This window comes from Salvelinus fontinalis, chromosome 13, assembly GCF_029448725.1.
Source record: "Salvelinus fontinalis isolate EN_2023a chromosome 13, ASM2944872v1, whole genome shotgun sequence".
Lineage (NCBI taxonomy): Eukaryota > Metazoa > Chordata > Actinopteri > Salmoniformes > Salmonidae > Salvelinus > Salvelinus fontinalis.
The window spans coordinates 33,722,361-33,744,982 of NC_074677.1; the positions used below are offsets into that span (position 1 = coordinate 33,722,361).

A 22,622-nucleotide genomic window follows, 5' to 3' on the forward strand; every position below is an offset into this window, starting at 1 on the left:
CTGTGATATTTTGTTGGGCTTCATCGTTTGATGTAAACTGGCGCCGTGCTTGGCTCACTCCACACAAATTTATGGTGACCAATAAAGTAAAGGAGATCTCCTTTAAGATTATCCATAGATTATATCCATGTAATAGCTTGATTTCTAAATATATACCTGATGTTACCAGTGAATGCAGTTTTTGTGAACTAGAAACTGAATCTATTGAACACTTATTCTGTCATTGTTTACATAGTGAAGTGTTCTGAAATCATGTAAAATTAAATATTGGCAACAAAATGCATACATCCATTGAAATATCTAAGTTTGACATATTATTTTACTATACTGATTCTACAATTGAACGTATGTATGTCATACATCTCTTTATTTTATTATGAAAAATTTTCATGAACAAATCTAAATTTATTAAAAAAATACTCTCTTAATTTTTTTATCAGACTTGGAAAACTATTTAGAATCATTAAAACTTATACAAAACAAAATGTCTTAAAAATGTATTCGCTCCATGTCTGTATTTGAATTGATATAATGTGGATTTGTATTTTTTTTCTCTTTCTTATTTCTTTGTGGAATCGCTCTGGCTGTTCTGTTTTTTGTGTTTAGCATGTTACTGTTTAATAAAAAAAATTAAAAGGTTCTATCTGTGACAATTTTTTACAAAAATGTTATTTACATTTGTTATTACCTATGTAGAAAAGTCTGTATACATACAATAAGTACATAAATAGACAATGATAACATATGATAGGGGGTACAACAAATTACAGATTATACAAAGACCTTAAAAGAAACACACATATTGATGGTTTTAACAGCTTTCTTATCAGAAAAATGTAGAATGGTCTTAATGTACTGCTCAAATTCCTTATAGAAAACACGGAAGAGTGTTTTTTTATTAGTGAATTTACATTTATGAATATGACATTTTGCCATTAGCACAATTAGATTTATGAGGTAAAATTGTTTTTCTTTATCTTTATTAAAGTTAAGGAAACCGAGCAGCACATTCTCCCATAAGAAACAAAAGTCATCAAGAATATTAACAGTTATAAAACTGTGAATATCTTTCCATAATTGTTTTACATGTAGACAATGCCAAAATAAATGCAAAACTGTTTATGGATGCTCAACACAAAGTACAATCAATGTTAATGTCTTTTTTGAGTTTCTTCAGGTAATGATTCGCAGGGTAATACTTATGGATCATTCTGAAAGAGACCTCTTTGACCTTGTTAACAAGCCAATATTTGTTTGGTAATAACCAGACTTTTTCCCAACAGATATTAGTGACCGATGTATTCCAGTAACTTGTGATATAAGGAATGGATACAATATCCCTTTGAAATAAAGCACGTATAGATCTGTTGTTCTGAGGGAGCAAGGAGAAACATATTTTCCCTATTGGAGAGTCAACTGGATTAAGCGAGGGTAGGTCAAGAAGGTGAGGTCTGGCTACACCTCTAAATAACATGAGAGTTCCAGATGGAATAGCATCAAAGACTATGGCGAACTCTCTAGGTGTTACAGGGATATTGTAACGAGAAAAATTCCTCATAATTGAGTAACAATCCTTCTGCATTAAAAAGTTGACTCACCAGCAGGATATGATTATTGAACCAATTCTTTAAAAAATAAAGACTCGTTTCTATACAAAATGTCCTTATTGTTCCAAATGAAATACCTACGCGTGGAAAAATTATGTTTATATATTAACGACCACGCTATGAATACTTGTCTATGAAAAGCATATCATTTTGCAGGAATCTTATCAATGTTATAGTTACAAAGTAACATAAATTTGAGGCCACCAAAACGGGAGAAGATATAATGAGGGATGAAATTCCAAATTGAAGTTGGATTCTTAAATATTTTTTTAACCCAACTTATCTTAAAAGTGTTTTTCAAAGTAGGAAAAAAAAGGCCACCATATTCATATGAGTTCATAATGACAGATTTCCTAAAATAATGTGTATGAATTTTCCAGATGAAGTTGAAAAGCACCTGGTCAACTGCTTTACCTATTTTGTTGTCAAGATAAAGGGACTGGGCTGCATAAGTAAGTCTGGAGATACCTTCAGCTTTAGAAAGCAATACTCGACCTTTCAAGGATAAATCCTTCTGCAAACAATGGTTCAACTTCTTTTTGTTTTTTTCAATAATAGGTATAACATTTAATGAGCATCTTTCCTGTTGATCCTTAGATATGGTAATCCCAAGGTACGTTACTTTTTCCTTGACTGGAATATTGCATATAGAGGGTATCACACCGTCTTTAACAGCAAACAATTCACGCGTATTAAATTAAGGTTTAGGCTCTATCTGTGACTACATGTCAACATGTCCGTTGTGTTGTACTCTTGCGTATACACAGTGCGCATTACGTAGGCACCCAGGCTCACTTTCTAATTGGTGCAGAAGCTGTCAGTCCAAACCATGCTCTCCAATGGGCTTTCTGCTTTCTGTCAAACACAGACACCATGTTCTGTCCCCGGGGGCTTGGAGATTTCTTGGAGCGTAGTCTGAATGCCACTCAGAGGAGTGCGTAAACAGGAATCTGGGCTTTAAACTCCGCGCTGGGTTTATCCTAAAGAACTGAACTAATCGATATGAGCCGTCCGTCCTCTGCGGGCGGTGGGGGCGGAGGACTCGGTTCCGGGAAAACAGGAGGAGGAAAGCACGGCGGTTCGGGAGGAGCTGCTGCCTCAGCTGCAGCCGCCGGAGTAGGAGCTGTGGCCGGGTCTGGCTCGGCTCTACCTGTCGCTGCTGTTGCCTTGCCCTCAGCATCGCTACCTGGGCAATCTGCTGAACTCACAGCCTTGTTCGAGTGCCCGGTTTGTTTTGACTACGTCCTGCCACCGATTCTGCAATGCCAGGCCGGACATCTAGTTTGCAACCAATGTCGTCAAAAGCTGAGTTGTTGTCCGACTTGTCGCGGCCCTCTCACCCCGAGTATCAGGAACTTGGCTATGGAAAAAGTTGCTTCTACTCTACCGTTTCCTTGTAAGGTAAATAAAGACAGAAGCCGAAATATGCAGTTACATGACTAGCTAGCGTGTTGTAGTTATTGCCATGTAGTAGCTAGCCTAGCTACTTAGCTCGCGCTCACTTTGACAAGAAGGTGTGCGAGCACCTCGTGCGCTCTCGTCCTGAGATCAAAACATGTTGCTGTTGGGATGATGATGCAGGTTTGTAAATCTCCATGCTGTCGCGTCTGTCCCATCAGACCTCTTCTGGTACATTGTACTTGTGTACTTACCAATACTTTAATCTGAAACAAACAAAGTGTATTCGAACTAAGCAGAGAAGGTTTAGGAGTTGTTGCCACACAGGGGTCACTACAAGTGCATATTCTTCACTGCATAAGTGAAGCAGCTAGTTATGATCTATATTGTGTTGTCATCATGGTTAGTCACTTGTCATATAAATATCAGAGAAGATCAGAATTGAACGGACCCCAACATTCAATAATGCCTGGCAAAGTACAAGAAGTCTTTGTCTGAACTAACGTTATGGTCAGATAAAGTATGTTGTGTTGTCATAAGGGCCAAATGTGTTGTCATTGACTTTTGAGTGAATCATCAACAGCGCATTCTGTAAATCAGCTTAATCATTCACACGGTCTTGAATGATCAAAGGACCTTTAAAAGTTGTGAAATCAAGACGTTCAATGGTGCAGATATCATCACACTTATTGCTCAATATCCCAGGGTCCTGAGGGTCAGAGGTCACTGAGGGGAGTGATTGAGGTAAACTTATCTGTGTGATAAACAGCAACGTAAACACATACAAACAAACACACCCTGACGCTTGCACACTTTACATGGTGACTACAGCCTCATAATACACACACAGATCAGATGCCTACATATACATTGATGCACCCTTTGGATTCCCACATTCTAAACAGAGCAGGTTTCATGTGTACAATTACATTGGCTCTCACTACCCTCATTCATGCTTGCTTGAACCCATTCAGTCAAGCTCTCTTCTTTATAGTAGTGTGAAACACACAGCAGCTCTTGTATCTCCTCTCTCTGTCAGTCAGGCAAGTAGCCGCTCCTGCTCTGTAATGGTGCTCTGATTGCATTACGGAGGCATTAAAGTTGTATCCACGCTCTGTGGTGCTACAATCCTGTCAAAGATGATCCCTGCTTCATCCTCTCTTTCTCTGGGAGAGGCTAAAGGCTGTGTCAGAGAGAGAAGAAGAGCGAGAAGGGGGTATACAGAGACGAAGGGCTGGGTCAGTAATGTGGTGGATGGATATACAGGCAGTTATTTGTCATCAGGTGTTTTCGGTGGGGTGCTAAGGCTTCTGGCGCAGCACCCAGGCCTGCAGAGACTAATGTTTGAGGGCTGTGTGGATCCCTGCCTACCAGTAATCAGTGAAACAATCTTCAGCCCTCATTTCTCAGTAGTACCAACATAGAAACTAAGGCTGTGACAGTCATGAAGTTTTGGACGACGATAATTGGCCAGCCAATACTATTCGAATAGCAAAAATAAATGACTGCATGTGATGCCATAGAAATAGAATGAATAAAACGAGTGTCCCCATCCATGTAAATATTGGCATAATGGGTGGACTGGCGGCCATTGTTAGTGTACCCATAGGAGCAAAGCAGGAAGTAAAATATGTGCTAAAATATGTGCTGTGATCTGTCTATAAAAAAAACTCGGTCTATAAAAAAGTGGTCAAATGAAGCAGATGCGAAACTACAGGACTGTTTTGCAAGCACAGGCTGGAAAATGTTCCTGGATTCTTCCGATGGCATTGAGGAGTACACCACCAACCGGAAGCCATGGATTACAGGCAACATTCGCACTGAGCTAAAGGGTAGAGCTGCCACTTTCAAGGAGTGGGACTCTAACCCGGAAGCTTATGAGAAATCCCACTATGCCCTCCAACGAACCATCAAACAGGCAAAGCGGCAATACAGGACTAAGATTGAATCCTACTACACCGGCTCCGACGCTCGTCGGATGTGGCAGGGCTTGCAAACTATTACAGACTACAAAGGGAAGCACAGCCGAGAGCTGACCAGTGACACAAGCCTACCAGACGATCTAAGGACCCTGAGACTAAACACCTCCCTCTGCAACTGTATCCTGGACTTCCTGACGGTCTGCCCCCAGGTGGTAAGGGTAGGTAACACATCCGCCATTTAATCCTCAACATGGGGGCCCCTCAGGGGTGCGTGCTCAGTCCCCTCTTGTACTCCCTGTTCACTCAATACTGCACAGCCAGGTACGACACTCCAACATCATTAAGTTTGCCGATGACACAACAGTGCTAGGCCTGATCACCAACAACGATGAGACAGCCTATAGGGAGGAGGTCAGAGACCTGACCATGTGGTGCAAGGAAAACAACCTCTCCCTCAACTTGATCAAGACAAGGAGATGATTGTGGACTACAGGAAAAGGAGGATCGAGCATGCCCCCATTCTCATCGACAGGGCTGTAGTGGAGCAGGTTGAGCGCTTCAAGTTCCTTGGCGTCCACATCACCAACAAACTAACATGGTACAAGCACACCAAGACAGGCACGACAAACCTATTCCACCTCAGGAGACTGAACATTTTTTGGCATGGGTCCTCAGATCCTCAAAAGGTTCTACAGCTGCACCATTGGGAGCATTCTGACGGGTTGCATCACTGCTTGATACGGCAACTACTTGGCCTCCGACTGCAAGGCACTACAGAGGGTAGTGAGTACGGCCCAGTACATTACCAGGGTCAAGCTTCCTGCCATCCAGGACCTCTACACCAGGCAGTGTCAAAAATTGGCCCTAAAAATTGTCAGACTCCAGCCACCCTAGTCATAGATTGTTCTCTCTGCTACCGCACGGCATGCGGTACCGGAGTGCCAAGTATAGGTCCAAGAGGCTTCTGAACAGCTTCTACCCCCAAGCCATAAGACTCCTGAACAGCTAATCAAATGGCTACCCAGACTATTTGCACTGCCCCCCCCCCCCCCCCCCCCGCCTTCTACCCTGCTGCTACCCACTGTTATTATCTATGCATAGTCACTTTAATACCTCTACCTACATGTACATATTACTTCAATTACCTCGACACCGATGCGCCCGCACATTGACTCTGCACCGGTACCCCCTGTATATAGCCCCGCTATTGTTATTTATTGCTGTTCTTTAATTATTTGTTTTTCTTATCCCTTCCTTTTTTTAGGTATTTTCTTAAAACAGCATTGTTAAGGGCTTGTAAGTAAGCATTTCACTGTACATCTGTTGTATTCGGCGCATGTTACAAGCCTGTTCTATTCATTCTATTTCTATTTGTTATTATGACGGTTATTTTATTTTCATGACAGTCTCCATCCATAACCGTCAGTTATACGCTAATTGTGCCAGCCCTGGTAGAAACCTTAACCCTCTCTAACCTCCACTGGGGACAGGTATCCCTATAACGGACAGCACAGGATCCAAACCTAGACATTACAGCTAGAGGTCAACCGATTATGATTTTTCAATCAATTATTGGAGGACCAAAAAAAGCCGATACCGAGTAATCGGCCGATTTAGACATTTTTATTTGTAATAATGACAATTACAACAATACTGAATTAACACTTATTTTAACTTAACATAATACATTAATACAATCAATTTAGCCTCAAATAAATAATGAAACCTGTTCAATTTGGTTTAAATAATGCAAAAACAAAGTGTTGGAGAAGAAAGTAAAAGTGCAATATGTGCCATGTAAGAAAGCTAACGTTGAAGTTCCTTGCTCAGAACATGAGAACATATGAAAGCTGGTGGTTCCTTTTAACACGAGTCTTCAATATTCCCAGGTAAGAAGTTTTAGGTTGTAGTTATTATAGGACTATTTCTCTCTCTACGATTTCTATTTTATATACCTTTGACTATTGGATGTTCTTATAGGCACTTTAGTATTGCCAGTGTAACAGTATAGCTTCTGTCCCTCTCTTCGCCCCTACCTGGGCTCGAACCAGGAACACATTGACAACAGCCACCCTCGAAGCAGCGTTACCCATGCAGAACAAGGGGAACAACTACTCCAAGTCACAGAGCGAGTGACGTTTGAAACGCTATTAGCGTGCACCCCGCTAACTAGCTAGCCATTTCACATCGGTTACACCAGCCTAATCTCGGGAGTTGATAGGCTTGAAGTCATAAACAGCTCAATGCTTGAAGCATTGCAAAGAGCTGCTGGCAAAATGCACGAAAGTGCTGTTTGAATGAATGCTTACGAGCCTGCTGGTGCCTTCCATCGCTCAGTCAGACTGCTCTATCAAATCATAGACTTAATTATAACATAATAACACACAGAAATATGAGCCTTAGGTCATTAATATGGTCGAATCTGGAAACTATCATCTCGAAAACAAAACGTTTATTCTTTCAGTGAAATACGGAACCGTTCCGTATTTTATCTAACGGGTGGCATCCATAAGTCTAAATATTCCTGTTACATTGCACAACCTTCAATGTTATGTCATAATTACATAAAATTCTGGCAAATTAGTTCGCAACGAGCCAGGCGGCCCAAACTGTTGCATATACCCTGACTCTGCGTGCAATGAACGCAAGAGAAGTGACACAATTTCACCTGGTTAATATTGCCTGCTAACCTGGATTTCTTTTAGCTAAATATGCAGGTTTAAAAATATATATTTCTGTGTATTGATTTTAAGAAAGGCATTGATGTTTATGGTTAGGTACAGTCGTGCAACGATTGTGCTTTTTTTTCCCGCAAATGCGCTCTTGTTAAATCATCTCCCGTTTGGCGACGTTAGCTGTCTTTGTTAGGAAGAAATAGTCTTCACACAGTTCGCAACGAGCCATGCGGCCCAAACTGCTGCATATACCCTGACTCTGTTGCAAGAGAATTGACACCATTTCCCTAGTTAAAAGAAATTCATGTTAGCAGGCAATATTAACTAAATATGCAGGTTTAAAAATATATACTTGTGTATTGATTTTAAGAAAGGCATTGATGTTTATGGTTAGGTACACGTTGGAAAAACGACAGTCCTTTTTCGCGAATGGGCACCGCATCGATTATATGCAACGCAGGACACTCTAGATAAACTAGTAATATCATCAACCATGTGTAGTTAACTAGTGATTATGATTGATTGATTGATTGTTTTTATAAGATAAGTTTAATGCTAGCTAGCAACTTACCGTGGCTTCTTACTGCATTCGCGTAACAGGCAGGCTCCTCGTGGAGTGCAATGTAAAGCAGGTGGTTAGAGCGTTAGTCTAGTTAACTGTAAGGTTGCAAGATTGAATCCCCGAGCTGACAAGGTAAAAATCTGTTAAAAAGGCAGTTAACCCACCGTTCCTAGGCCGTCATTGAAAATAAGAATGTGTTCTTAACTGACTTGCCTAGTTAAATAAAGGTGTAAAAAAAATACAGATTTCCGATTTGTTATGAAAACTTGAAATCGGCCCTAATTAATCGGCCATTCCGATTAATCGGTCGACCTCTAATTACAGCTCTTGTTCTACCGGTAATGGTTCCTCAGAATGGCTGTGTTTACCTTCTCTAAAGCTGCAGGCCACTGCTCCACTGCGCTTATATGTGTTATATGGTGTTTATATGCAGGTCCATTTCCTCAGGAGCAGCTCAATGTTTAGGCTACATCTCTGATTGGCTTTTTGGATATCCTCCTCTATCAAGTGAGCTCTGTTTTATGTAACTACTTTTAATGTCTTTTGGACAGTTCTCTACTCTCTCCTGGTGTTAGTGTTGTAAAAGTCTCTGCGTTTGGCCTGCAGCGGCCACACTGTGTAATGGGATTAGACATGGATATGAGGAGCCCCAGGCCTGCCTTCCTGCCTGCATGGACCGACAGTTTATTTTGGGTAGGAGTCCGTCTATTCTCGACCGGTTCCTCTGTGGTTTGTTGTTGTTTACACACACTGTGCATTGCCTGCACTCAACTGCATGGCTTCCTGATTGGGTTTATCATTGGCTACAAATAAACAGACACACATCCAATTCTTTCTGCACCCCTTTAATCACACCCGTTATCTGAGTGATTTCAGAGTGGCAGAGCCTGATTGCAGCAGCCAGGGGACCACACATACAAACCTAATTAGCCTATACATACTATGAGTGGCATTTGCACCATAATGTTTCATTCTCGCTCTCTCACACACACACAACAGGTAGGCCTACACACAAACCCTCTAACACACATGTCCTCCCAGACACACACTTACTGACCTTGTGCAAAGCCTCCAATCTCATAATTGATTATCTGAACCCCCCATTAGAAGACAGGGGAACTAATAGGCTACTTTGAAGCAAGGTAAGGACATGCCTCATGATATGTATTAAAACATTCAATTAAGTATATGTTTTCAAAATGCATACTGCCTCCAGCCTATTGCAAAGTGTTGTGATGCTGATGAAGCCTGCCTTCCGTTGCTGTTTTATGCCTCTTTTCAAAACAACTGGGAACTCGGAAATCTCAGACTTCCGACTGGGAACTAGGAAAGACAACTAGGAACTGGGGGAAAAAACTAACTTTGATTGGGAAAAATCGTTTTGGACGGTCATCTAACTTGGAATTCCAACTCGGTAACTCAAGCCTCTTTCTAGAGCTCTTAACTTTCTGACCTGAAGATTACGGACTAGTGATGCACCGATATGACGTTTTTGGCCGATTCCGATATATACAATATTTTCCTTGCTAAAAGAAAACGATACCAATAACCGATATTTGAACATTTTAGCAGCGTTTTAAGCATTCTAGTACAGTTAACTATTTAACACGCACACACATGGACGCAGCGGTCTAAGGCACTGCATCTCAGTGCAAGAGTGGTCACTACAGTCCCTGGTTCGAATCCAGGCTGTATCATATCCGGCCGTGATTGAGAGTCCCATAGGTCAGCACACAGTTGGCCCAGCGTCAACTGTGTGCCGCTGACGCTGGAACAAAGAAAAATGTGTTCTTAACTGACTTGCCTAGTTAAATAAAGGTTAACACACCACACTGACCCAAAAATTATTTTGTTGGCATTTACGTATGTCTCCATTACCAGTAAAACATAATCAAAACCTATTTCTTTATTTTCATGAACTGAAGTTCAATTTCTATAGGCGAACAACAAGTGACTACCTAGCTAATACTTACTCACAAGAATTCATTGCTAAGAATAATGAAAATGACTGCAGTTTCTACTGGTCATTGTTTTCAGGCTGGTTGTATTGGTGCTCGCTAGCTACCACAGATGTTGCGGTCGAACAAATAATGCTTTATTACCACATCGTTCGTAGCCGATGTTTGCAGACTTTTTTTTGTATAGCTTTGGCAGTGCTACTGTATCTTTTTTGACACGCAAAGACCCAAACGGCGTTCCATAGCATGTTGTGAAGCTAATAGCAGTGATGCTATTACTGTGTAACTCCGGTAGGGCAACATCTGAAAAATAGCGCACTTGCTTGTGTTTACCCGTGCTCGACCACTCAGCGAAAGCCAACATCACCCACGACAGAAGAAACAGTTGATTGTCAAGGGCAACGAATTCCATTATCTTGGCTTTAATTGATTTCGCCTTTGAGTTGTCTCGCTGAAATTTTCTTACTCTTTCAAATGACTGCTCGACTTGTTGACTGCTCGATTCGCACAGCAGACATTGTGGGCTAGGTTAGGGATGCTGTGTTGCACGTGTAGTGCAACATTTTACCTGCCGTCATTATGTCATGTACCTACGTTATATAGGTATGCACGGCAGCTTTGACATCGGTTTTTAACATCGGCGTTAAACTAGATATCGGGCCGATACCAATGTTGTCATTTTTAGCTAATATCGGCCGATTCCGATATGTTCACCGATATATCATGCATCCCTATTACGGACGACATGATTTGACCATATTTTTTGGGGAGTTCCCAGTTGTCTTGAAAGCACCACAAGATGCTTCAGCACCAACAGCAGCTCTTGCGTCATATTTTCCACTCAAAGGCTATGTATTTGTATACTGTAGGCTTACACGTGTGATAAATAAGATACGTAAAGAATATACTGTACAAACGCGCCAGTTTAATTCCACAAAATTATGGAAATGAACCTATAGACCGATATATATGACCAGTCAAATGTATTTCCATCGATAATAGGCTAAAAAGCATGATTTCGCAATGAGATTTTTTTCTTCCTCTCCCGGACAATTGTCCGGCACCAATATTATTTATCTGCTTTTCAATTTCTTTCCAGACAATTAGCCCTAGACTCAGGTGAGTTAGAGCAGGGTGACACAGACGTAGACCTGGTTTATGAGATCTGTGATGAGACCGATACCAGCTAAAATGTTAGTTTTTTGTAGTCGGTAGTGGTCTGAGCCAGAGAAGAGCCCATCTCTTGCTCAGAGGTGACGGGTTTAGTCACACATTTTATACCCTGAACCCTGCCCTGGTCTGGACGACTCAGGATGAGATCATGGAAAGTGCAGAGCAGCATTTACCTATCACTTTTGTTTTAACTGACATGGGCTAATTGAGTGACTGTCAGTGAGTGGCATATAACAAGAGGAGAACTGCTGATGCACAACCAAGTATAGAAATTGTGCTTTGCAAATTCTACTATTCTAACTCAACATTAAGTTGAGAACCCAACTGAGTTTGTAAAACAAATTAATTTCACAGATGAGCTGATTGCAGGGTGACCCACGTGCCCTTGCAGCTTTTATGGAAATCAGGCATGGGGCCATGTGAACACACACATGCATGCACGTACACACACAATGAGACAATTGACTTGGCAGAGAGGATGCATTATATCCTGTTTATCGAAGAAAACATTTCCTCCCTTTTGGGAGCAGCAACACTGTTAGCAGGTTGAGATTTGTCTTTCATATATTTCTTGATTGATTATCCCAACACAGTACACATTTTAATTGGATGTGTCAGGTGTGTATTGATTGAGTGGTTACGAAGTGCTATCAAACTAAGTCTGGTCATTCCACCCTGCAGCATCCCCCTTGCGGTTGCGTGTCCTGTAGCACTGTGCTGGCCTGACGAGTCACTCCTGAGCTCCATTGCATGCTAACACTAATGACGGGCTCACTGATCCTACACCACCCTTCTGCCTCTATGACCCCATGTTATTTTTAGAAGCAGGCTATGTGACATCTGCTTTGCATACTCCTCTGCTCCCTGAGACACAGGGAGCAGAAACTCACTGTGTGTGTGTGTTTCACTAACATCAGTGTATGGGTCAGTGGTCACAGGAGGCAGTGGTGTAATTAAAGGGATAGTTCTCCCAAAATACAATGACACATTGGTTTCCTTATTCTGTTAGCAGTCAAGGTATGAACAAGGTATAACAGCAATCCAGGCTTTGGTTTAATTTCCCTGGCAGTGGCTGGCACAGTTTTCAATTGCTAATGTTTAGCATTTGTGGCACATATCCCATCAAGTCATTGGACCAATATGATCATTTTTTGCGCATCATGTTCAAATCATCTATGTGACTGAGTTTCTATTGTTATTTATTTTTTATTGGATTGATGCGTGAAAAAGGCTAATGTTGGTCCCATGACTTGAATGGTATTTGTGCCACAAATACCAAAACATTAGCATTTGAAAACAGTGCCAGAGAACTAAATGAAAGCATGGATTGCTGTCAAACCTTGTCCATAAATCAGAATGTAATTTGGGTGAACTATCCCTTTAAAATCGCTAGAGTAGGACTCCTGCTGAGGTGTGTGTATGAGCAGGGCTGATGTATGACGGATGGTGGTAAAGCTCAGCTGTGGTGTAGATGGAACGGCTGTTCAGTTGGTGTGTTTTACAGTAGTGTGAGAGCTGCTTCCCTACTTTGGATGCTTTTGGATTATTTGAGTGGGCTATTTATTGAGTGAATCGTTGCATACATTTTGCATTCATTTATGAATTTGTTTTTTTGTGTTTGCATTTTTAAGTATGTAGGATGTCGAAAGCCAAGTGAGGTGTTAGGAAGTAGGAAGGCGAAATGTTTGTTGTGGTTGATTTTCAGGGAATAAATCAGCTGCTCTCTACAGCAATATGTCTATAGCGCCACTATCTCCTACTGGAGGGAACCAGAACTGCAATGCAGTGTTTTTTAGACCACCGATTTAAATGATAGTCATCATTTGGAAATGAAATGAAATTGCCAATAAAAAATGAGTTTATAATAACTCATGCAGGGAAGATGTAGTATGATGAGATGTCTCACCATGGGGGTTTCTAATGGGGATTTGATTAAGCCAGCATTAGCTGTCTGGATCTCACTACTGCTATCTTGTTAAGTGTGTGATTTAATGAAACTGGATCGTGAGCAGACACTTAAGTACTCTTTTCTTCTCTCTCAGTCTTTCCCTGCCTCTCCTCTGCTTTCCTTCTCAAAGCCATCATCTACATTTCACACTCAGTCAACCTGAAAATCTCATCCTATCCACGAACACATTCTCCTCATGTCTCCAGATGTGTGTGTGCGCGTGTGTTCTTGCAAAGAAACGCTGGCAGACTGACAATCCAGCATCCCCTCTCCCCTCTGAAGTGGTGCTCTCCTGTGTGTGTGTGTGTCAGCGCTGTGATTGACAGGTGTGTTTCTGTGTTGATGAGGACTTGGGGGTATAGTTGAGGTAGAGTCTCTAGCCCAGGTCTCTACAACCCTGTTCCTGGAGAGCTACCCTCCTGTAGGTTTTCGCTCCAACCCCAGTTGTAACTAACCTGATTCAGATTATCAACCAGTTAATTATTAGAATCGGGTGCGCTAGATTAGGGATGGAACAAAAACTTACTGGACGGTAGCTCTCCAGGAACAGGGTTGGAGAACCATGCTCTAGCCCACAGGTGTCAAACTCATTCCACGGGGGGCCGAGTGTCTGCGGGTTTTCGCTCCTCCCTTGTACTTGATTGATGAATTAACATCACTAATTAGTTAGGAACTCCCCACACCTGGTTGTCTAGGGCTTTATTGAAAGGAAAAACCAAAAACCTGCAGACACTAGGCCCTCCGTGGAATGAGTTTGACACCCCTGCTCTAGCCTGAGTCATATAACATCTCAGCCTCCCTGCATCCCTGTCTGTTTGCATGTATTGATTGCCCCAGTAGTGTAATATGCTTTCCCTTGGATAAATGTATTGAACTGTCTTGTATGTCTAAAAATCCTATTCCATCCCAACAACATATTGTACTGATGTATATACGGTAGGGCAGGCAACCCTGGTCCTGGAGGGCTGCAGGCACTTCATGTTTTTGATTTAACTGACCTGGAAGACCAGGTGTGTTGAATTTAGGCAATCACTGAACTGAATAAGTAGCTCAGCTGATCAGGTGTGGTGCCTAGTTGGAACACAATCCTGTAGTACCTGCAGCACTCCAGGAACAGGGTTGCCTACCCCAGCGGTAGAGAGTGTACAGTCGTGGCCAAAAGTTTTGAGAATGACACAACTATTAATTTTCACACAGTTTGCTGCTTCAGTGTCTTTAGATATTTTTGTTAGATGTTACTATGGTATACTGAAGTATAATTACAACCATTTCATAAGTTCAAAGGCTTTTATTGACAATTACATGAAGTTGATGCAGAGAGTCAATATTTGCAGTGTTGACTCTTATTTTTCAATACCTCTGCAATCTGTCCTGGCATGCTGTCAATTAACTTCTGGGCCACATCCTGACTGATGGCAGCCCATTCGTGCATAATCAATGTTTTGAGTTTGTCAGAATTTGTGGGTTTTTGTTTGTCCACCTGCCTCTTGAGGATTGACCACAAGTTCTCAATGGGATTAAGGTCTGGGGAGTTTCCTGGCCATGGACCCAAAATATCGATGTTTTGTTCCCCGAGCCACTTAGTTATCACTTTTGCCTTATGGCAAGGTGCTCCATCATGCTGGAGAAGGCATTGTTCGTCACCAAACTGTTCATGGATGGTTGGGAGAAGTTGCTCTCGGAGGATGTGTTGGTACCATTCCTTATTCATGGCTGTGTTCTTAGGCAAAATTGTAAGTGAGCCCACTCCCTTGGCTGAGAAGCAACCCCACACATGAATGGTCTCAGGATGCTTTACTGTTGGCATGACACAGGTCTGATGGTAGCGCACACCTTGTCTTTTCCAGACAAGCTTTTTTCCGGATGCCCCAAACAATCGGAAAGGGGATTCATCAGAGAAAATGACTTTACCCCAGTCCTCAGCAGTCCAATCCCTGTACCTTTGCAGAATATCAGTCTGTCCCTGATGTTTTTCCTGGAGAGAAGTTGCTTCTTTGCTGCCCTTCTTGACACCAGGCCATCCTCCAAAAGTCTTTGCCTCACTGTGCGTGCAGATGCACTCACACCTGCCTGCTGCCATTCCCGAGCAAGCTCTGTACTGGTGGTGCCCCGATTCCGCAGCTGAATCAACTTTAGGAGACGGTCCTGGCGCTTGCTGGACTTTCTTGGGCGCTCTGAAGCCTTCTTCACAACAATTGAACCGCTCTCTTTGAAGGTCTTGATGATCCGATAAATGGTTGATTTAGGTGCAATCTTACTGGGAGCAATATCCTTGCCTGTGAGGCTCTAATTGTGTAAAGCAATGAGGAGGGCACATGTTTCCTTCCAGGTAACCATGGTTGACAGAGGAAGAACAATGATTCCATGCACCACCTTCCTTTTGAAGCTTCCAGTCTGTTATTCAAACTCAATCAGCATGACAGAGTGATCTCCAGCCTTGTCCTCGTCAACACTCACACCTGTGTTAACGAGAGAATCACTGACATGATGTCAGCTGGTCCTTTTGTGGCAGGGCTGAAATGCATTGGAAATGTTTTGGGGGGATTCAGTTAATTTGCATGGCAAAGAGGGTCTTTTCATCTGATCACTCTTCATAACATTCTGGAGTATATGCAAATTGCCATCACACAAACTGAAGCAGCAGACTTTGTGAAAATTAATATTTGTGTCATTCTCAAAACTTTGGCCACAACTGATGTTGTGTTTTGTTTACGCAGTGTGTATTCGTCGGGCCCCTGAATGGGATTTATTTTACTGGAACCAATTGTCATCATGCTGTTGTTAGCAGCCTGGGCTTGGTGGAGGTAGGATGTACTTGAATGAATGTCCTGAAAACAAAAGAACATGATCTCTCTGCTCTATAAGCCCCTAGCCTGGCTACCTCCTCGTCCTCTGTCCCTTTCTATTATACTGCTGAATCACAATGACCATATTATCTCTTCCTCCTCGTAATTCTTCCTCGTTCTCTATCCTCACTCTTCCCGCCACCTTCTCTTCTCCCTATTTTCTTCTCCTCTTTTTTTCTCATCCTCCTCCCTCTCTCAGCCCTCGACTTGTCTCCCTCTTCCACCCTCCTTCCTCTCTTCTCCTCGTCCTCCTCCCTCTCTCCTGTGTGTGAGGAGTCATTAATCTCAGCCAGAGCGATGGTCACTCTTGACTGCACCATAAACTCTCATCCGTCAGCACTTAATTGAATTGCCGGGTGTTTAAGAACACTGAGAACCCATCTCTCTCTGCGCTATCATTGGATCATGCCCTTTTTTTTTTCCTCTATCATGCTTTTTCTCGTTATTTTCACTCTTTCCTTTCCGGTTGTACTCTTTATCCCCTCTCTCCTTCTCCCACCTTCCCTTTGGTCTCACGCTTTAATCAGTCATAATTTGGCAGTAATGGAGGCTTGTAGTCCCTTTTAGGTTAAGAGGCATCCAGTTCGTCCTTGTCTGTGGCACTTGTCCATGTTGCAGTGTGTGCGTGCATGTGTTTGTGTGTGAGTCGTTCCATGTCATTTCAGCAAGCCATGACACCCATCATCTTAGATTTGTTCTGAAATTGGTTTTCTACCTAAAGTTGCAAAGAAAATGTTGAGAAACATAACACAAGAGACCATCATAATCACTTACAAGATGGCACTGCAGTGGATAGCTGCAGTCTTATGGGCTCCTGAACAATTCTTAAATTGTTTTTTTTTGTACGAAATGTTTCCGGCATCATTTCCTATGACCGAAAACAGCTTCTGGACATCAGAACAGCGATCACTAACTGGATGAATATTTCTACTTCAACGAGTCGGCAGCTCTGGATGTTCTGTTTAACCTGGACTAGGCCCTTATCCCCGGGACTCGAAAGAGGAAGCGGTGAAAGAGGCGTGACGATTAGACTACGTGGTCGAGCATCTAGACCACCAGTGCCCTCAGTTTTGTTGTTGAACGTACAAGCACTAGAGAACAAGCTGGATGGGCTCCGTTCGAGACTATCTTATCAATGGGACCTGAACAACTGTCATATCCTATGTTTCTTTGAGTCGTGGCTGAACAAGAACATGGATAATATACACCTACTGTAGCTGCTATTCCATGCCTTGTCAACATCGGACGGCAGCCTCTGGTAAGCTGAGAGGGGGAGTGGTGTGTCCCTTTGTTAACATCAATTGGTGTGCGATCTCTGTTAAGCAAGTCTCAAGTTTTTGCTCACCTGGGTTAGAATACCTCATGATAAGCTGCAGACAGTATTTACCAAGAGTTTTAATCTGTATTTTTCGTAGCTGTCTATTTACCACCACAAACCGATGCTTGCACTAAGACCACACTCTCAACGAGCTGTATAGGTCCATACGCAAACTAGAAAATACACATCCAGAGGCGGCAGTTTTCGTGGCCGGGGATTTTTAATTAAGGGAAACTGAAATTTGTTTGACCTAATTTCTACCAGCATGTCACATGTGCAACTAGAGGTAACAAGACTCTAGATCTCCTTTACTCCACACACAGAGACTCATACATCCCTCGCCGTTCCTCCTCCTGATTCCTGCTTACAAGCAAAACCTCAAACAGGAAGTAGCAGTGATGTGCTCAATATGGAAGTGGTCCGATGAGGTGTGTGCTAAGCTACAGGACTGGAATATGTTCTGGGATTCATCCGATAACATGGAGGAGTTTACCTCATCAGTCACCGGCCTCATTAATAAGTGCATCGACGACGTCGTCCCCATAGGGACCATAAATACATAGCCCAACCAAAACCCATGGATTACAGGCAACATTTACACTGAGCTAAAGGCAAGAGCTACCACTTTCAAGGAGCGGGACACTAACCTGGAGAAGTGTTGTCACGATACCATATTTTTTTACTTCGATACCGACACCAGGGTTTAGTATCACGATACTGGATATCGAAATGATACTCGATACCGAAACTAGACCACGGCAAAAATAAAAGAAGGCATATTAGCTAAAGTCACAGAATAACTACTGTTTTTTATTTACATTTAACAATATCTTGATAATTTGTAAAACAAATAAAATAACAACTATATTAAATTTATTGCAAAAATTAAACACCATATTAAATACCAGAGCAGGCAATTATTTGACAATTACATCTAAACTGTTTTAAAATGTAATTCGATACATATCAGGATTCATTTGCTCATCTATGGCCATAATATTGGGTCAAATGACATTCATTATTCAGTACAGCTAAATAGTTTAATGTATTAAATTAATAGTTTAGTTCCAAAACGACAAACACTTTTGAAGCTCTGTGAAATGCACTCATAACTTGACAGCAATGTATTCAGACTACTTCGGGTTTGTCTGGGCTTGCTAGCAATAGCCACTAGCCAACCAGCAGCCCTGAGCAGAGCCATGAGTGAAATGCACTCTGGGAATCGTAGTATGCAGTTTAAAATCCATTGTATTTCTATGATGTGTAGACCATTGCTTTACTTTTTGGGTTGTGTAATCCTATTAAAATGCTCACATGAATGCCATGCTGATGTTCATGTCATTGGCTCTAAAAAATAAAAATAAATTAGTAGAATAACGTTACAATGCAAATGTCATGTGTAAATTTGTTTTTCATGTCATTTTTGGAAATGCACTGCTTTGTAACACATTTTGCTTAGATGTTTCAGTGGGCTGGCCCTCATCTGCTCTAATCAAAGTATTCCCATAGTTTCTGCAGCCAGTTTTGTCAACAAGCTGCGGGGATGGGGGTATAATTATTTTTTTCAGAAGAAGAAGCCATGCTGTTGGCATTTTCTCTCTCCTCTTGCTTGCTTCTCAAAAGTGCCTCGCACTGTACAGTCTATGGCAAGTGCAAATAGCCTGGCTAGCTACTGCCTCCTTGAGAATATTCAGATGAATGACTAGACGGACTCGATCCTCTCAATCCATATGACATGAGAAGCATTTGACAGAAGTACCAAAATGAACAAAAATTCTAGTACCGAACCGTGTTTAATGTTCTAGTATTTATACCGTGCAACACTAATCCGGGTGCTTACAACAAATCCCGCTACGACCTCCGATGAGCCATCAAACAGGCAAAGCGTAAATATAGGACTAAGATTGAATCCTACTTCGCCGGCTCTGACACTCGTGAGATGTGGCAGAGCTTGCAAACTATCACGGATTACAAAGGGAAACCCAGCCGCAAGCTGCCCAGTGATGCGAGCAGGGCATAACATTTTCTTTTTGATCCACCAGCCACTTGGAGATTTTAAAAACTAGCAGCTGCTCAGATTTTTTACTAGTCCAAATATATTTATTTCACTTAAATTATACTTAACAAAACACAAAAAAACAGATGTGCATTCTTTGTAATGTTTTTAAAACTAGTACTAGTAAGAAGTAATGTGGTATATTGTTTAATTATATTTAAAATTTGTATTTTTAAGCAAAATATCACACTTTCACCTGCCCCTTTTAATTCTTACGGCTGAAATCCCGTTAACGGGATCGATTTGACAACAGCCAGTGAAAGTGCAGGGCGCCAAATTCAAACAACAGAAATCTCATAATTAAAATTCCTCAAACATACAAGTATTATACACCATTTTAAAGATAAACTTGTTAATCCCACCACAGTGTCTGATTTCAAAAAGGCTTTACAACGAAAGCATACCATGCGATTATGTTAGGTCAGTGCCTAGTCACAAAAAACACAGCCATTTTTCCAGCCAAAGAGAAGAGTCACAAAAAGCAGAAATAGAGAGAAAATTTATCACTAACCTTTGATCTTCATCAGATGACACTCATAAGACTTCATGTTACACAATACATGTATGTTTTGTTCGATAAAGTTCATATTTATATACAAAAATCTCAGTTTCCATTGACGCGTTATGCTCAGTTAATGTTTTGCTTCCAAAACATCCGGTGATTTGGCAGAGCCACATCAATTTACAGAAATACTCAACATAAATGTTGATGAAAATACAAGTGTTATGCATGGAATTAAAGATATACTTCTCCTTAATGCAACCGCTGTCAGATTTCAAAAAAGCTTTACAGCGAAAGCATACCATGGAATAATCTGAGTACAGCACTCAGCCACCAAAACAAGCCATACAGATACCCGCCATGTTGTGGAGTCAACAGAAGTCAGAAATAGCATTATAAATATTCACTTACCTTTGATGATCTTCATCGGAATGCACTCCCAGGAATCCCAGTTCCACAATAAATGTTTGTTTTGTTCAATAAAGTCCATCATTTATGTCCAAATCCCTTTTTTTGTTGTTCATGCGTTTTAGTTCACAAATCCAAATTCACAAGGCGCAAGCACTTAGTCCAGACAAAGTCAAAACAGTTCCATTACAGTTCGTAGAAACATGTCAAACGATGTATAGAATCAATCTTTAGGATGTTTTTTTATCATAAATCTTCAATAATATTCCAACCTGACCATTCCTTTGTCTTTAGAAATGAAAGGGAACGCAGTGGAAGCCTTAGTGTAAATTTGGTCTGATTGCACTTCCTATCTTGGATAGGCAATTACTTGAAAATCTACAAACCTCAGATTTCCCACTTCCCGGTTGGATTTTTTCTCAGGCTTTGCCTGCCATATGAGTTATGTTATACTCACAGACATCATTCAAACAGTTTTAGAAACTTCAGAGTGTTTTCTATCCAAATCTACTAATAATATGCATATCTTAGGTTCTGGGCCTGAGTAGCATGCAGTTTACTTTGGGCATGCTTTTCATCCGAACGTGAAAATAGCGCCCCCAGCCATAAGAAGTTAAGGGTGAGAGGTGACTGTGCCTGTGAGATTGAGTCTGACTGACTAGTAAAAGCGTTATCTAGCAGTTGAAACTCAAAGAGAAAAACAACCAAGCTTGTGAACAATGTAAATAGCCAAGAAACACAAGGACAAAGTCTCACTTCAATATACATTAGTTTCAAGTGTATTAAACCAACCTTTATGCCTGTGCACCGTGCTTCTAAAAATGAATATTTCTCAGCTCTTTATGTGCGCACAGCCCCCAGCCAGACAATGTTGCAGCGCTAGGTGGCATAGGCTATATATGATTCATAGTTATTTGACTTTGTGCAATTAATTTACATGCTATGTAACAAAACGTCGTAAATACTTTGAAAACATCTACTGAAGCATTTATTTTACTATAAATGTGATCACACTTGACTATTTCCATTCACAAATGTGAGTGAAATGCTTGCACTTTGGAACCCTGACCACCCGCCAACGTGGCTGGTGAAACAGACATCTTACCTGCCAATGCCACGCATTTGGCAGGTGGCGGATGTTCATTTTAGGCCCTGGATGCGAGCCTACCAAACAAGCTAAATGCCTTCTATGCTCTCTTTGAGGCAAGGAACACTAAACCATGCATGAGAGCACCAGCAGTTCCGGACGACTGTGATCTCGCTCTCCGTAGCCGATAAACAGGATAACATTCACAAGGCCTCTGGGCCAGACAGGAGGCGTACATGGAGCATGCTCTGACTAACTGGCGGGTGTCTTCACTGTTATTTTCAACCTCTCCCTGACCGAGTCTGTACTACCTACATGTTTCAAGCAGACCACCATAGTCCTTGTGCCCAAGAACGCCAAGGTAACCTGTCTAAATGAATTTCACCCCATAGCACTCGCATCTGTTGCCATGAAATGCTTTGAAAGGCTGTTCATGGTTCATTATTCAACACATTATCCCAGACACCCTGGACTAGGGTTGGGTGGTATCCAGATTTTCATATCGTCATACTGTTCTTCGCTCATCCCGGGATTCACGGTATTACCAGCTTAGTACACAAGGGGGTGCTAAAAAACACAAACACTAGAATGCTAACAAAATTAGCCCAAGTAATAGTGAATTTCCTTGGAGGCTGCTAGATAAATATGTTAACGAGCGCACCTGGCTGTATTTTCGCTTGGTATGGCAACTGCTTGGTATGGCAACTGCTTGGCATCCGACTGCAAGGCGCTGCAAGTGTAGTGCGTATGGCCCAGTACGTCAGTGGGGCCGAGCTCCCTGCCATCCAGGACCTCTATACCAGGCGATGTCAGAGAAAGGCCTTAAAAATTGTCAGACTCGAGCCACCCAAGTCATAGACTGTTCTTTCTGCTACCACACAGCAAGTGGTACTGATGCATAAAGTCTGGAACCAACAGGACCCTGAACAGCTTCTAGCCCCAAGCCATAAAACACCTAAATAGTTAGTCTGGGTAGATATTTGGTTATCTGCATTGACCCTCTTTGCACTCTTTTGACTTCCATACGCTGCTGCTACTTTTTTTATTGATCCTGTTGCCTAGTCACTTTACCCCTACCAATATGTACATATCTACCTCAATTACCTCTTACCCCTGCACATCGACTCGGTACTGGTACCCCGTGTTTATAGCCAAGTTATTG

General features: G+C 41.8%; 1 protein-coding gene across 1 annotated transcript in view; it reads left to right on the forward strand.

Moving 5' to 3' along the window:
- Positions 1 to 2,453: 2,453 nt before the first annotated feature.
- Positions 2,454 to 22,622, forward strand: part of LOC129868474 (E3 ubiquitin-protein ligase Siah2-like) — a 40,096-nt gene continuing 19,927 nt past the window's right edge. Inside the window, exon 1 of the mRNA XM_055942489.1 lies at positions 2,454 to 3,008. Coding sequence (XP_055798464.1) covers positions 2,610 to 3,008 — 399 coding nt within the window. The 5' untranslated portion in view covers positions 2,454 to 2,609. The remainder of the gene's footprint in view (positions 3,009 to 22,622) is intronic.